General features: G+C 36.8%; 1 protein-coding gene across 18 annotated transcripts in view; it reads right to left on the reverse strand.

The window, feature by feature from the left end:
- BLM (BLM RecQ like helicase) overlaps window positions 1-13,823 on the reverse strand; it is a 103,557-nt gene that overhangs the window by 71,601 nt on the left and 18,133 nt on the right. For 17 of the 18 annotated variants that reach the window (XM_082388254.1, XM_082388252.1, XM_082388251.1 and 14 more), the window contains 3 exons: window positions 4,165-4,266; window positions 2,522-3,222; window positions 370-532 (listed from right to left, as the gene is read on the reverse strand). In XM_082388254.1, the coding sequence (XP_082244380.1) occupies window positions 370-532; window positions 2,522-3,222; window positions 4,165-4,262 (962 nt within the window). In that variant the 5' untranslated portion in view covers window positions 4,263-4,266. Of the gene's footprint in view, window positions 1-369; window positions 533-2,521; window positions 3,223-4,164; window positions 4,267-13,823 lie in introns of those variants that run through there. The other variant, XM_082388258.1, reaches the window with a different exon arrangement.

A 13,823-nucleotide genomic window follows, 5' to 3' on the forward strand; every position in this document is an offset into this window, starting at 1 on the left:
AAAAGAAGATGAAGAAGAACACATTACTTACTAAGTCACTTCACAAATAAGGTGTTAGTTTTGGGTCATTTCAGGTACATGAGATTGGAAATATAGTATCTTTAGGACTATATTCCACATGCCAAGATCAATTACATAAAACTGTTTAGAGGTCCCATGTAATGAATCATAATGGAACTTTACAGCTTTAGAATACCAACAATTAAATAAAATGTAAATAAATAGGGACTTTTTGATGCTTTCATTTGGATACAAAATAAATTGTGCAGAAGCATGAAATTAATCAATTTTGAGATGATACTACATAACTAAATTAAATTATTTCAGCTACCCCAGAATCAATGTTTATTAATTAATAAACTATTTTACCTAGAGCATTTTAAAGAGGATGAAGAGGCTGAAGTCTTTCCTTCTTCTGGAGAAGGTGGAACAAAATCTATATCATAATCATCTTCATCAAGCTCAACACATGAAGATTTCTCAGTTGAATGTAATTCCATTTCTTCCAAGTTTTTCTTCTTTTCACAATTATCTAAAGTACAAAAAAACAGCTGATAAACATAGGTTATTTTAATATTAATGAGACAGAAAGAACAGGGTGTGAGCACTTGTGAGTGAGTGCTCTGAGCAAGTCATAAGCACTAACACCACTCTGTGCGATACAAGTTCTCTCCTTTCACACGTTAGTGTTGCCTTGTTTCTTCATAAACCATGATTGAGTCAACTGGATTAAGTACAATGAGTGCTGGATTGAGGCTGATGATTTGCTTAAGGATTTTCATGACTGTCTCTGGTTAAATTATGAAACCCATCCTTATTATCAGTACTTTCGTTTCTCTGTTTTTCATTCACACTTAAATAAGGGTAAAGTACAAGTAAGCCTGATAATTGTACAAACACTGTTGTTTATACAGGTAAACAATCTCTACTTTACCACAAAGGTGTCTTAGTTATTTAAGTCTCCCAGAGTGTCTCTCTCTTGACTATGTGGGAAAACACTGCCAAACTGTTGCTCTCTAGTTTACCTTTTACCAAATTTTCTCTTCATAAATAGCAACATGCTTGGTTAGACTACACTTTTCCTTATTATCAATCACTTTTCAGTCCTCTCTCACCCTATAGTAACCCTGATGGGATTCAGGTGTTTAAAAATATTTGTCTCATATTTACAACTGTTTCATAACGTGGGTACCTCCACATATGGCTAATGTCAGCTATTAAGTTCTAGACATCTAATAACTATGAGACCTAAACAGAAAACAATTTGCATGTAATTTACAATACTTTAATAGCATGATTAGATCATATTATACATCAACATTAGGTGGTACAAACCATAAAAGAATTATAACACAAAGGCTTAGTTTCACATCCCATTTCTACTACCAACCAGCCAGTAGACCATTAAGAAGCCATTTTAACTTCTATGGACCTTCTTTTCTTTTCTTTTTATTGAAGTATAGTTGATTTACAATATGGTATTAGTTTCAGGTGTACAGCAAAGTGATTCAGTTTTTTTTGCAGATTATATTCCATTATAGGATATTACTAGCTATTGGGTATAATTCCCTGTGCTATACAATAAATCCTTGTTGCTTATCTATTTTACATATAGTAGTTTGTATCTGTTAATCCCATATTCCTAATCTGTCCCTCCCCCTTCCCTCTCCCCTTTGGTAACCGTAAGTTTGTTTTCTATGTCTGCAAGTCTGTTTCTGTTTTGTATATAGATTCATTTTTATTATTTTTTAGATTCCACATGTAAGTGATATCATATAGTATTTTTCCTTCTCTGACTTATTTCACTAAGCATTATATTCTCTACATATTTCTTTCTTTTAAATTAATTAATTAATTAAAGTTATTTATTTGGCTGCGTTGGGTCTTTGTTGTTGCACACGGGCTTTCTCTAGTTGTGGCGAGAGGGGGCTACTCTTCATTGCAGTGCGCGGGATTCTCACTGCGGTGGCTTCTCTTGTTACGGAGCATGGGCTCTAGGTGCGCGGGCTTCAGTAGCTGTGGCCCGTTGACTCTAGAGTGCAGGCTCAGTAATTGGGGCTCATGGGCTTAGTTGCTCCGCGGCACGTGGGATCTTCCTGGACGAGAGCTCGAACCCGTGTCCCCTGCACTGGCAGGCAGATTCTTAACCACTGCGCCACCAGGGAAGTCCCTCTACATATTTCTTCATATATAAAATCACGGAGCTATCCTTGTTGTTTATATAAATAGCAGAATAAAATCTTTCATTTCCTTAGTATGCCCTGCCTCAAGAACATGGCCAACAGATGGTGCTTAGGATGTATAAGCACTTCTGTACATCCTAAGGACAAAAGCTAAATCATTATATGACTGTCATGTGTGGGTTTTAAGTAAATTCAAGAATAGGCCAATAAACAGCGATTTTATTGGCTTGGGAAAAAAAAAAAAAAAAAAGCTAAGTCATATTTGCTGCTGTTCCCAATGCCTAGTTTTGCATAAACTAATACAACCTTTTGAAATGAAATAAAACAATAATTTTTACCTCTTTCCTCTCCCAAATGAGTTTTTAAAGGGTGATTTTCCTGAGTATCTTCATTTATCAGCTCTTCGGAATTGGGGCCATCATCAATGCAAATCACATCACTATTTAACCATTCTGAGTCATCCTTCTGTTTCTTAATCAAATATGCCTGCTTGCTCTCAGAGGAGGAAGGAGTCAAATCAGTCTTTACTGTATTTGTTTTATCAAGGTGTGCTTTTAGAAAGTTCCTCTTAGACTTTTTTGATTTTTGAGCAGTGCTTACTCTTATGAAGTGGTTTTGGTGTGGTGTCACAAATGCTTTTGAATCTCCAGAAGTATCAAAGTCATCCATATCATCCCAATCATTGAAGGTAATAAGAGAATCTGATGAAGAACTAAATTCTAATTTCTTGAAAGTAGCATCGCAGGATTCCTTTACAACCAGTGTGTTCTGGGTAGTGCATAAAACTTCCTGAGGAACCTGTGACAAATTTGGCAATAATGGTTTTGAACCAACTCTCTTAGTTTGCTGTCCAGCTGGAGTATTTTGAAAGTCATTGATCTTTGTCTGCTGATTTGTGGTGTGGGGAAAAGGTTCACTGAAGGAAAAGCCCTCAGTAATATTAACATCTTTATCATTCAACACAGGAGCTTTTGCTACTGACACACTAGTTACAGATACATCGTTGGCTGAAGATACTTTCTTTTTAAAAGTGAAACCTCTGAAAAATAATTGAAAAACTGAATTAGATGGATTAATTTCAACAAACCCAGCAAGTATACAAAACCCAGCAAGTATACAAACCCAGCAAGTATACAAAACTTTAATTTATATAACAACTTACTTCCTTGCATCACAAATGAGCGAGCGAAGAATCTATCTCCCTCTCTGATTTTAAAATGTGTAAGGTAACTTAAATTATGCTTTGTATGCTCTGATTCTTCCTATTCCGAAGCTAATTATTCAGCTTTGAGAGTATCTGGGCCATTCCTACTACTTTGTTTCTCAGGCTCATAGTCCTTAATTAATAGCCTCTCCAGAGGGAGGGGACGGCGTAAGCGAAAAACGTGGCTACTTGTTTCTACTCTGATAAAAGTTTTATGGGGAAAAGAGTTAAAAACTGCCAGCTATGCTGAAATCTGAAAGAAAAGTGAAAGAGGCAAGAGTCCTGGACATCGAATGGATTTAGTAACATGAAGGTCAACGGTGACTTTGCAGTCAAGCACACAGAATGGTGTCTAGAACCTGGTAAGGGCACAATAAAGATTATGAAATATTAGGTATTGTTAGAAGGAGTTTGGACTATAGCTTGGAGGAAAGAACAGAACTGGAGAGCTATAGTTTCCTTAGAAACGGTTTTTGAAAAGGATATAAAATTATATTAAAATATTAAAAACACCGATTTGTCCAAATTTACAAGATTTGTATTCATTCATTCAATGAATATTTACTGAACAAAAACCATGTGCTAGAAACCATGCAAAGGTGCTGAACAATACATTACCTAGCGTTGCTAAAACATGCGCTACCATTAATTTGCAAAGTGGGAAAATCACTGACCCTCTCAGCTTCATTTCCTCATCTCTACAATGAAAGAGTTGAAAGAGAAGGTACTTCACTTGTGTTAGTGCCTGTATGGAAGCAAACCAACCAAAATACTTACGAAGATTTTGTTTTTGAAAGACTTAATTTATTATTAAGTTTTCTGGCTGAATGACGTTCCAGTTGCTCCTGTAGATTATTTTGAGGAACAGCAGCCATGATCCTAAAAAGTGAGGGAAAAAAATATCAGTGGAGTTATGCACTTTCCATTAATCACAGTATTTATTGGAGGGTAGAGCATTGTTCCAACTGTGTCCAGAGTAATGAGTTTTTTTTTTTTTTTTTAGTCAAAAAACTGTTTTGACATTTACAACCGGTAACATTTGAAATATATAATTTTTAACTACATGAAGTCTCACTTAAATAACAAATGACCTGGTTTTCCCCCAATGCTAAAATAAGCACAAAAGACATTAGGCAAGGGCTTATTAGCAAAAGGCTTGCAGAAAAATGGGACCTGGCCTAGGCTTGAAGCATAAATGGAAGCCGAATGGGGAGTGAGGTGGGAGAAAATGATCAAAGCACACTGAAAACCCAAAGAACAAAGGAATAACTGAATTCTCTGCCTCAGGGGAAAATCGGGAAAAGAAGGAAGAGCACCACCAATGACAGCAATGGTTTACCAGCAATATACCGTGCTTCATAATTACCTAGTTTCAACCTGAAAGAACACTTTTACCAAGCATATTTACACCTCTTGTGTAACAAATTGTGACACTGCTGAGCTACTGCCTGGAATAATGTGTAGCTTAAGCCACCTTAAAATTACTGGGGCCAAAGGAAGACGGGATAGCAGAATATATGGCTAGTAAACAATTCTCATTCATTTGAGCTGAGAGCTATAACCCTCTTTCCCATTCTATGTTTACCAGAGATCTCCTTTTACTTTATGCCATATATCTTAGAAGGAAGGATTAACAACACTAAATGATATTCATGGAAATATGAAGTTTTACATATATCATACTCCACTCACTAATCATTAAAATAATCTGTGTTTAACAACTGCATTACTTTAGATAACAGTGAAAAAAGAAAAACTTGGTAGAAAGTTCAACTGGGAAATCTCCATGTGCTGAGCTTGATGAAGATGATTATGATATAGATTTTGTTCCACCTTCTCCAGAAGAAGGAATGATTTCTGCCTCTTCTTCCTCTTTAAAATGCTTTAGGTAAAATAGCTAATTAATAAACACTGAATAATTCACACTGATATGTGAATTATATCTTAATAAAGTTGTTACCAACTCACCACCCACTGTCAACATTTATCAACTCATCAACTATTATCAACTCATCCAATACTGTTTCATCTGTACACACATCCAAGGTTCTCACTTCACCATTCTGGAAGGCAATCTCCCAAAATAGTGATATTTTAATTCTGTCATTCCTTCTTCATTCATTAGCTGCAATAGTTCTATCAAGAGAAATGTTCTCTGATCTATTATTTTGTTATCCAGTGGTACAGCTGACATAGAAAAGACAGGATAAATGTTGGATTCTTTTCCTTTATTTATTAGTTTTCAAAATAATGAGTTAATTATCTAGCAGCCTCTAATGGTGGTCAATCTTTTTCTCAGTATCATTATAAACTCATGAATTAACCATTAGGTATGTTTTAATCCAATATAATTATCATCCTTATCGATTCTCAAACTGTTTCACGTTTGCCCAGTGGGAGCCTTTCCAGGTTGACTCTTCAGTACTTTTGACATAAACTTAGTAGGTTTTGAGAGCTTCCTTACTAACTGGAATGAAAAGACATCCCAGACTTATCTTGTGCATTTTTTTGCCCCAGACTTAGAATCAGCCATTTCCCCAAGGAGCCCTGATTTTTATTTTTAGTGGAGAGTATTTTAAGACCACAGTCCCTGCACATCCAAAGGCACCTCTCCATTTTACATCCAGTTTAAAAGCACTGGCCTTTCACTGAAGTATGCTCTCTCCAAGGTCCTGTCCAATATGGAAGTTTTTCACAGAATAAATGATAAAGAGTGAAGTCACATTACTGTCCTCTCAAAATTTCAACCTCAAACGATTAGATGGCTGACACGGAGGCAGAGGCACACAGTCCTTCAGCCTTAAGACAAAGCAGGACAAAATGGTCCATGGCATCATTACTTAACCTTTCCCCACATTCCTTCTAAGTTTTTATTGTTCCTGTCTCAACTTTCTACAATTTTGCATACATTATTTATTTTTATATCAAAACTAGCCATGGTATTCTTTTCTTTTTTTTAGAAAGCTAAAAAAAAAAAAAAAAAAATTGGCTGTGCCATGCGGCATGCAGGATCTTGGTTCCCTGACTAGGGATTGAACCCGTGCCCCCCTGCAGAGAAAGCACTGCGTGCTAACCACTGGACCGCCAGGGGATTCCCCTAGCCATGGTATTCTAATAGAGTTTTCCAATATTATTCCACAGTACGATTTGATATGCATATTTAGTCATCTCAATAGTATATGTGTTTGATTCGTAACTGTAGTGATACATTATGGATTCATAGTTGGCATGTAGTCAACCTTAACCCTGGGGCACCATTCCCTACTTTCAAGCTACACTGCTCTTTGGTTATTCCCACAGGGTAGCATCCTCTAGTCAGTCATATTCTGAAGCATGGTAGCAAGTACACAATTTTCCTTCTCAACAGCCTTCAGCAGTAATGCTTTTAAGGAGTTGGTGAGTACTGAGAAGTAAAAAATATCAATAAAATTGTTTGACACACAAAAAAATTGTTCACCAACAGCAAAGATCAGTGATACAAAATTAAAAGAAGAAAATAAATGGAAAATAAATAGAGGCTAGTGAAAAGTTTCACAATACTAAAGGGGATGAACAATGAGAGCCCAGAAACGGATAAGGCTTCTGAATTAGACTCACCACAAAGTCACAAGTATAATTTGGAAAATGATTATAAATTTCTCTCATGTACATGAAGGAAGTTATCATGGCATTGTAAAATAATATAAATAAGTAAAAAGCTGATTGAACAGTGCAAAAAAATTTATTGAATGAAACAAGTAAACTAGAAAACCATATCCATACATAGAAAGAATAAATAAATCAATGAAAAAAAAGGTATAAGAGAATGGTAACAATCCAGGGCTGGAATATAAAAAATATATCCAGCGAATGAGACTTCTTGAAGTAGTAAAAGAAACCACTGACAAATAATAAATGATTAAAGGAGTCCTATCTCAACAGTATCTTGAACAAATAAAAATAATTCAGGCCAGAAATTGAGAGGAACTTTACTGAACCAGGTAAGACTAAGACATAGTCTCCTGAAATTAAACTAAAGGGAAACATTTTTTTAAAAACCCTACAAGTGGCTAAGCAAGAAACATATCACATTTACAGTAACAAACAGAATTACTTCTAACTACTTCTCTGATCTTAAGTGTATGTCTAATATAGTTTTACTTACGTATATAACTGCATGAACAACATTCAAATAGAGATACAGAACATTTCTAGCACATCAGTATGCTTTCTTGCGCCCTTTCCCAGTTAATACACCCCAGATATAACCACTATCTGACTTATTCACCATAGGTTAGTTTTGCCTATTCCTGAACTTACATGGATATATGGAGTCACACAGTATGTATTATCAATGCATATTTGAGATGGCATCTGTTAAACTCAAATCATTTCTAACAGATATACTAAAACATAAAATTAGAAGTACTTAAATCAAGACCCAACACAATATCTTATATTTCACAACAGGATGAATCCATTAAAAACAGGGGCTAAAATGAGACTGTTCTCTTATTTTCACTCTCATGTTAGACATTCTTACCAATGCAAAGATATTCAAAAAGGGAAATACTAGAAGAGATGAGAATATCATACATGTAGACAATTCGATTATATACCAACACAATTCAAAGAAAATCAGTCATAACAATAGATAATTAAAACTTCAGTGAAGTGGGTAAATAAAAGATAAATATAAATCCACAAAAGTCAAATGCATTCTCATGTACTAGTAATAACGAGCTAGAAAATACAATTTTTAAAAAGCATTCAGTTAACAATAGCAAGGAAAAACATTAAACTACCAATTAACCTAACAAAAGACATACATCTTCATGATATAAAGAAAATGACCAAATATTACTAGGAGAAATAAAGAAAGATTTGGATAGAGAAATATTTCATGTTCTTAAATGAAAGGTTTAAATATCACAAAGGTAACAGTTTTTCATAAATTAATTTGTGAGTTTAACAGAATTCCAATTAAAACACCACAAGAATATTTCACAAAACTCAATAAAAACACTTCTAAAATTCATTTGACAAAAACATGAAACAAGAATACTAAATAACAACGGGGTGGGAACTAGCATTAGAAATATTATAATCATATTAAATGTAACTAATTTAAATGGCATGGTACTCAGCTTTTTTCCTTTTAAACATTTATTTATTTGGTTGCACTGGGTCTTAGTTGCAGCAGGCAGCCTCCTTAGTTGTGGCTCATGGGCTCCTTAGTTGCGGCACGCAGGTTCCTTAGTTGTGGCATGCAAACTCTTAGTTGCAGCATGCATGTGGGATCTAGTTTCCTGACCAGGGATCAAACCCGGGCCCCCTGCATTGGGAGCATAGAGTCTTAACCACTGCGCCACCAGGGAAGTCCCCAAATGGCATGGTACTCATCTTTGAAAAAGAAAATCCTAGGGCTTCCCTGGTGGCGCAGTGGTTAGGAATCCGCCTGCCAATGAAGGGGACACGGGTTCGACCCCTGGTCCGGGAAGATCCCACATGCTGCGGAGCAACTAAGCCCATGCGCCACAACTACTGAGACTGTGCTCTAAAGCCTGCGAGCCACAACTACTGAGCCCACGTGCCACAACTACTGAAGCCCGTGCACCTAGAGCCCGTGTTCCACAACAAGAGAAGCCACTGCAATGAGAAGCCTGTGCACCGCAACGAAGAGTAGCCCCCGCTCGCCGCAACTAGAGAAAGCCCGCGCTCAGCAATGAAGATCCAATGCAGCCATAAATAAATAAATAAATAAATAGATAGACAGATAGATAGATAACCAACAGGGGCCTACACTATAGCACAGGGAACTCTGCTCAATACTCTGTAATAACCTAAATGGGAAAAGAATTTGAAAAAGAATAGATACATGTATATATAGAACTGAATCACTTTGCTGTACACCTGAAACTAACACAACATTGTTAATGTACTATACTCCAATATAAAATAAAAATTTAAAAAAAGCAAAAAAAAAAGAAATTATTAAATACAGTAAATCTCTGACAAGAAGTTAAAATGATCAGGCCAAAAGTGGGAAGCCAGAGAGGTAAGGAGAGCATTGACAGTTGTTTTCGTCCTGTGGACAGCTGTCTAATCCTGAGAATCTGAACATCAGTTTTGCTAGCCTTGGAGGAAAAAGGTGGACAGAATCAAAGTTAGGACACAACCATGGTGGGAAATGTTCCCCTATAAAACCAGCACCCCAAAGGGCTATACCAACTGGGCAAAGGTAAACCAAAATTAAACCTCACTTCTATCCCCAGGTATCTATAAGTAAAGTTACCAATTGCTGAGGGACTGAGTGGGAGAGACTCCGAAACCACAAACCTGAGAATCTTCTGAACCCAATTTTTATCACGCACATATTTTAAAAAAAATCCAAGTCATGAATTTAGATTAAAGTGATCCTAACTCCAAGGCATCTGCCAAATGCAAATGCAAAAATGTCTCTGGAGGACTACGCCTTTATCTTAGGCCTTAAATAGTTCCCACAACAAGACAATATATAGCAAATACAGACAAAAATAGTCAACCACACAAGTAAACAAGGCACCAGGAATGAGAACTAGTTGTAACAGAAATAGTCAAACAGTATCAGACATACCAGTATAAAGCAATTAAACTTATGTTTACAAAAATAAAAGACAAGCTTGAAAATATCTGCAGTAAACAGAAAACTATAAAGTTGACCTTGCCAACAGAACTTTTAGGAATGAAAGATACAATAACCAAGATTCAGAATTCAACAGATAGATTTACCAGTAGACTACACACAGCTAAAGAGATAATTAGTAAAGTGGGGAGAAAACCAGAAGAAAGTGTCCAGGATCTGGTTCCATGGATTTCTCACATTCTTACACGGTCCAAGCCTTCTGAGCAAAGGACATGTGAAGTAGCAGATGGTCTTGGCTGCTGTATTCCTCTGGTGAGATTTGGAGTCACACTTCCCCCAGAGACATCTCACAGTAGTAAAGATAAAGCCCTTTCTTTTCTCTCCCTGGAGACATTTCCCTACATTCAGGATAATAATCCCAAGGCCCCTTCCCCTCTCACCCAGGGGAGATTTGCCTACATTCTAAGGTAAAAAGTGATCTCTCTGGAAGGGAGGATGTGCAGATGTGCCAGAAACCCTCGAGTGCTCAGAGTCTCTGAATTTTGGAGTTCCTTTCTTGTGATGCACTCAACTGTATACACAGGTATCATCTAGCCCTTATCACATCACCTTGTGGGAATTAGGGTGTAGGGAATGGATGCAAGGTATTGCTGCAATAAACCATCTGTATCTCTGACCCAGGGGTCTTATGTCTTGTCAGTACATGTGTAAACATTTATGTGTGTGTGTGTGTGCGTGTGTGCGTGCGTGCACGCGCGCATATAAGTAACTGTTAAAGGCTGACTTGTTAGCTTAAAAGTAGGGTAAACTTTAAGATTCCCACATAGTTTCTGACTTAATAGATGCATACACGGAAAACTAAAGAAAGAGATGGAAAATATGAGAAGTTAAAAGACACGGGAGATAGAGTAAGAAGTCTAACATAAATCTAGCTAGAAATCTAGTTCCAGAAAAAGAGGAGAAACTGGGGCAGAATATTTTAAAAGATAATAGCTGGGATATTTCCAGAATGAAAGACACAAATCCTCAGATTCAAGAAAGCAAACAGGGATTTCCCTGGTGGTGCAGTGGTTAAGAATCCACCTGCCAATGCAAGGGACATGGGTTTGAGCCCTGGTCCAGGATGATCCCACATGCCACGGAGCAACTAAGCCCGTGCGCCACAACTTCACTCGCTGCAACTAGAGAAAGCCCGCACGCAGCAACGAAGACCCAACACAGCCAAAAATAAATAAATTAATTTTTTTAAGAAAAGAAAGCAAACAAATTCTGAACAGGAAAGATAAAAATAAATCCACACCAAAATACATCATTGTGCAAAATTTGGGGGTTTTTTTGGTTGTAACAAGCAGCTTGTTGGATCTTAGTTCCCCAACCAGGGATTGAACCTGGCCCTGGCACTGAAAGCACCAAGTCCTGGGACGTCCCTGGTGGTCCAGTGGTTAAGACTCCGTGCTTCCAATGCAGGGGGGTGCGGGTTCGATCCCTGGTTGAAGAACTAAGACTCCACATGCCATGCGGCACAGGCAAAAAAATAAATAAATAAAAGAAAGTAAGCATCAAGTCTTAACCACTGGACTGCCAGGGAATTCCCCTCATTGTGCAATATTTGGACAGATAATTGATTTCTCTTCAGTAAAATTGGAAATCATAAGACAGTGGAATATAACACAACATTGTAAATGAACTATACTTCAATTAAAAAAAAAAAAAAGACAACGACGACAGTGGACTATCTTCAGTCTGCTGAGAATAACCTAGAACTTTTCCCCCAGCAAAAATATCCTTCAACAATTGAGACGGAATTGCATAAGGGTGAATTTTAATGGTATATAAATTATATCCCAATAAAGCTTTTATTTTTAAAACTGGCTATAATAAAAGCAAAAGATAAAGTGTTGGTGAGGACGTGGAGAAATTGGAACCCTTATCCATTGCTGCTGGGAATGTAAAATGGTGCAGCTGCTTTGGAAAACAGTCTGGCAGTTCCTCAAAAAGTTAAACACAGAGTTACCATATGATCCAGCAATTCTACTCCTACATATATACTCAAAAAAACTGAAAACAGGTATTCCAACAAATACTTGTATCTGAATGTTCACAGGGGCATTATTCATAATAGCCAAAAACTAGAAACAACCCAAAGTCCATCAACTGATGAATGAATGGATAAAGGAAATGTGTATATCCATATGGAATATTATTTGATCATACAAAGGAATGACCAAAGCATACTGATAAATGCTACAATAATGACGAACCTTGAAATATGCTAAGAGAAAAAAGCCAGTCACAAGGAACCACATATAGTATGATGCCATTTATATGACATGTCCAGAATGAGCAAACCTATAGAGAGTAATTAATGACTGCCGGCCGGGGAGGGGCGGTTGCTGGTTAGATTGGGGGTTAATGGCTAGGGGTGTGGGGTTTCTCTTCAGGCTGACAAAGCTGTTCTAAAATTGAGTGTGACAACTGCTGCACAAGCTTATGAATATACTAAAAGCCTCTGAATTATATACCTAAAATGGGTGAATTTTATGGTATGTGAGTTATATCTCAAAAGAGTTGTTATTAAAAAAAATCAAGGCAAAATAAAGATATTTTCCGATAATCAAAAACCAATAGTTTGCCACCAGTAGACTCTCATTAGATGAAATTCTAAAGGATGTACTTTGAGGTAGGAGAAAAGTGAGGCTGGGGGGAAGTTCTCAGATGATAGCTGGACTGAAGGACAAAGGAAGTGGTAAATATTAGGTTAAATTTATGCAAACCGTGCCTGTACAAAACAACAATAATAATGTTCTCTGGGGTTAAAAAAAATAGTTAAAATACCCAACAATAGGGCTTCCCTGGTGGCGCAGTGGTTGAGAATCTGCCTGCTAATGCAGGGGACACGGGTTCGAGCCCTGGTCTGGGAAGATCCCACATGCCATGGAGCAACTAAGCCTGTGAGCCACAACTACTGAGCCTGCGCGTCTGGAGCCTGTGCTCCGCAACAAGAGAGGCCGCGATAGTGAAGAGGCCCGCGCACCGCGATGAAGAGTGGCCCCTGCTTGCCGCAACTAGAGAAAGCCCTCACACAGAAACGAAGACCCAACACAGCCAAAAATAAATATAAAAATAAATAAATAAATAAATAAAAGATTACTATTAAAAAAAAAAAAACCATTTGTTGGTTTCCTCTTTAAAAAACAAACAAACAAAAAAAAACCCAACAATAATGACCCATAAGTGAGGAGGGAGGTAAAGAGAGTGAATGTGTTCCGAGGCCTTTGTATTGCCTGGGAGGAGTGTAAGGTGTTGATAAGCTTTAGACTTGGAGAGGATAAATATGCATGTTGTACTTTCTAGAGTAACTACTAAAGAACAAAAACAGAGCATGTAACTTAAAATCTAGAAGGCCAAATGATTAAAAAAAAAAAACTTCACCTGTAAGAAAGCTACATAAAAGGGGAAAAAAGGAAAAATATAATATAAAGAAAAAAATAAGGTAGTAGATTTTAATCCAAAAATTTATGAATTATAAATGTAAACATTTACATGCCTTGATTAAAATCAACTGCCTTGATTAAAAGATTACAATCTGAATTTTTAAAATGATATCTAACTATTGTATTTGCTGTTTATTAGAGACACATCTAAAACACTAGGTGTATAGCAAGGTTAAAAGTAAGAAGATGGAAAAAATATACATGAAGTAAAACTGATAGAATGACAAGAAGAAACAGAAAAAAGCTTGTAATTCTAGTATAAAATTAGCTCTCTCAGTAATCGATAGAACAAGTAACTAAACAATCAGTAACAACCCAGAGATCTGAATAACACAAAT

Source organism: Balaenoptera borealis, assembly GCF_965194805.1.
Source record: "Balaenoptera borealis genome assembly, chromosome: 3".
Classification (NCBI taxonomy): Eukaryota; Metazoa; Chordata; class Mammalia; order Artiodactyla; family Balaenopteridae; genus Balaenoptera; species Balaenoptera borealis.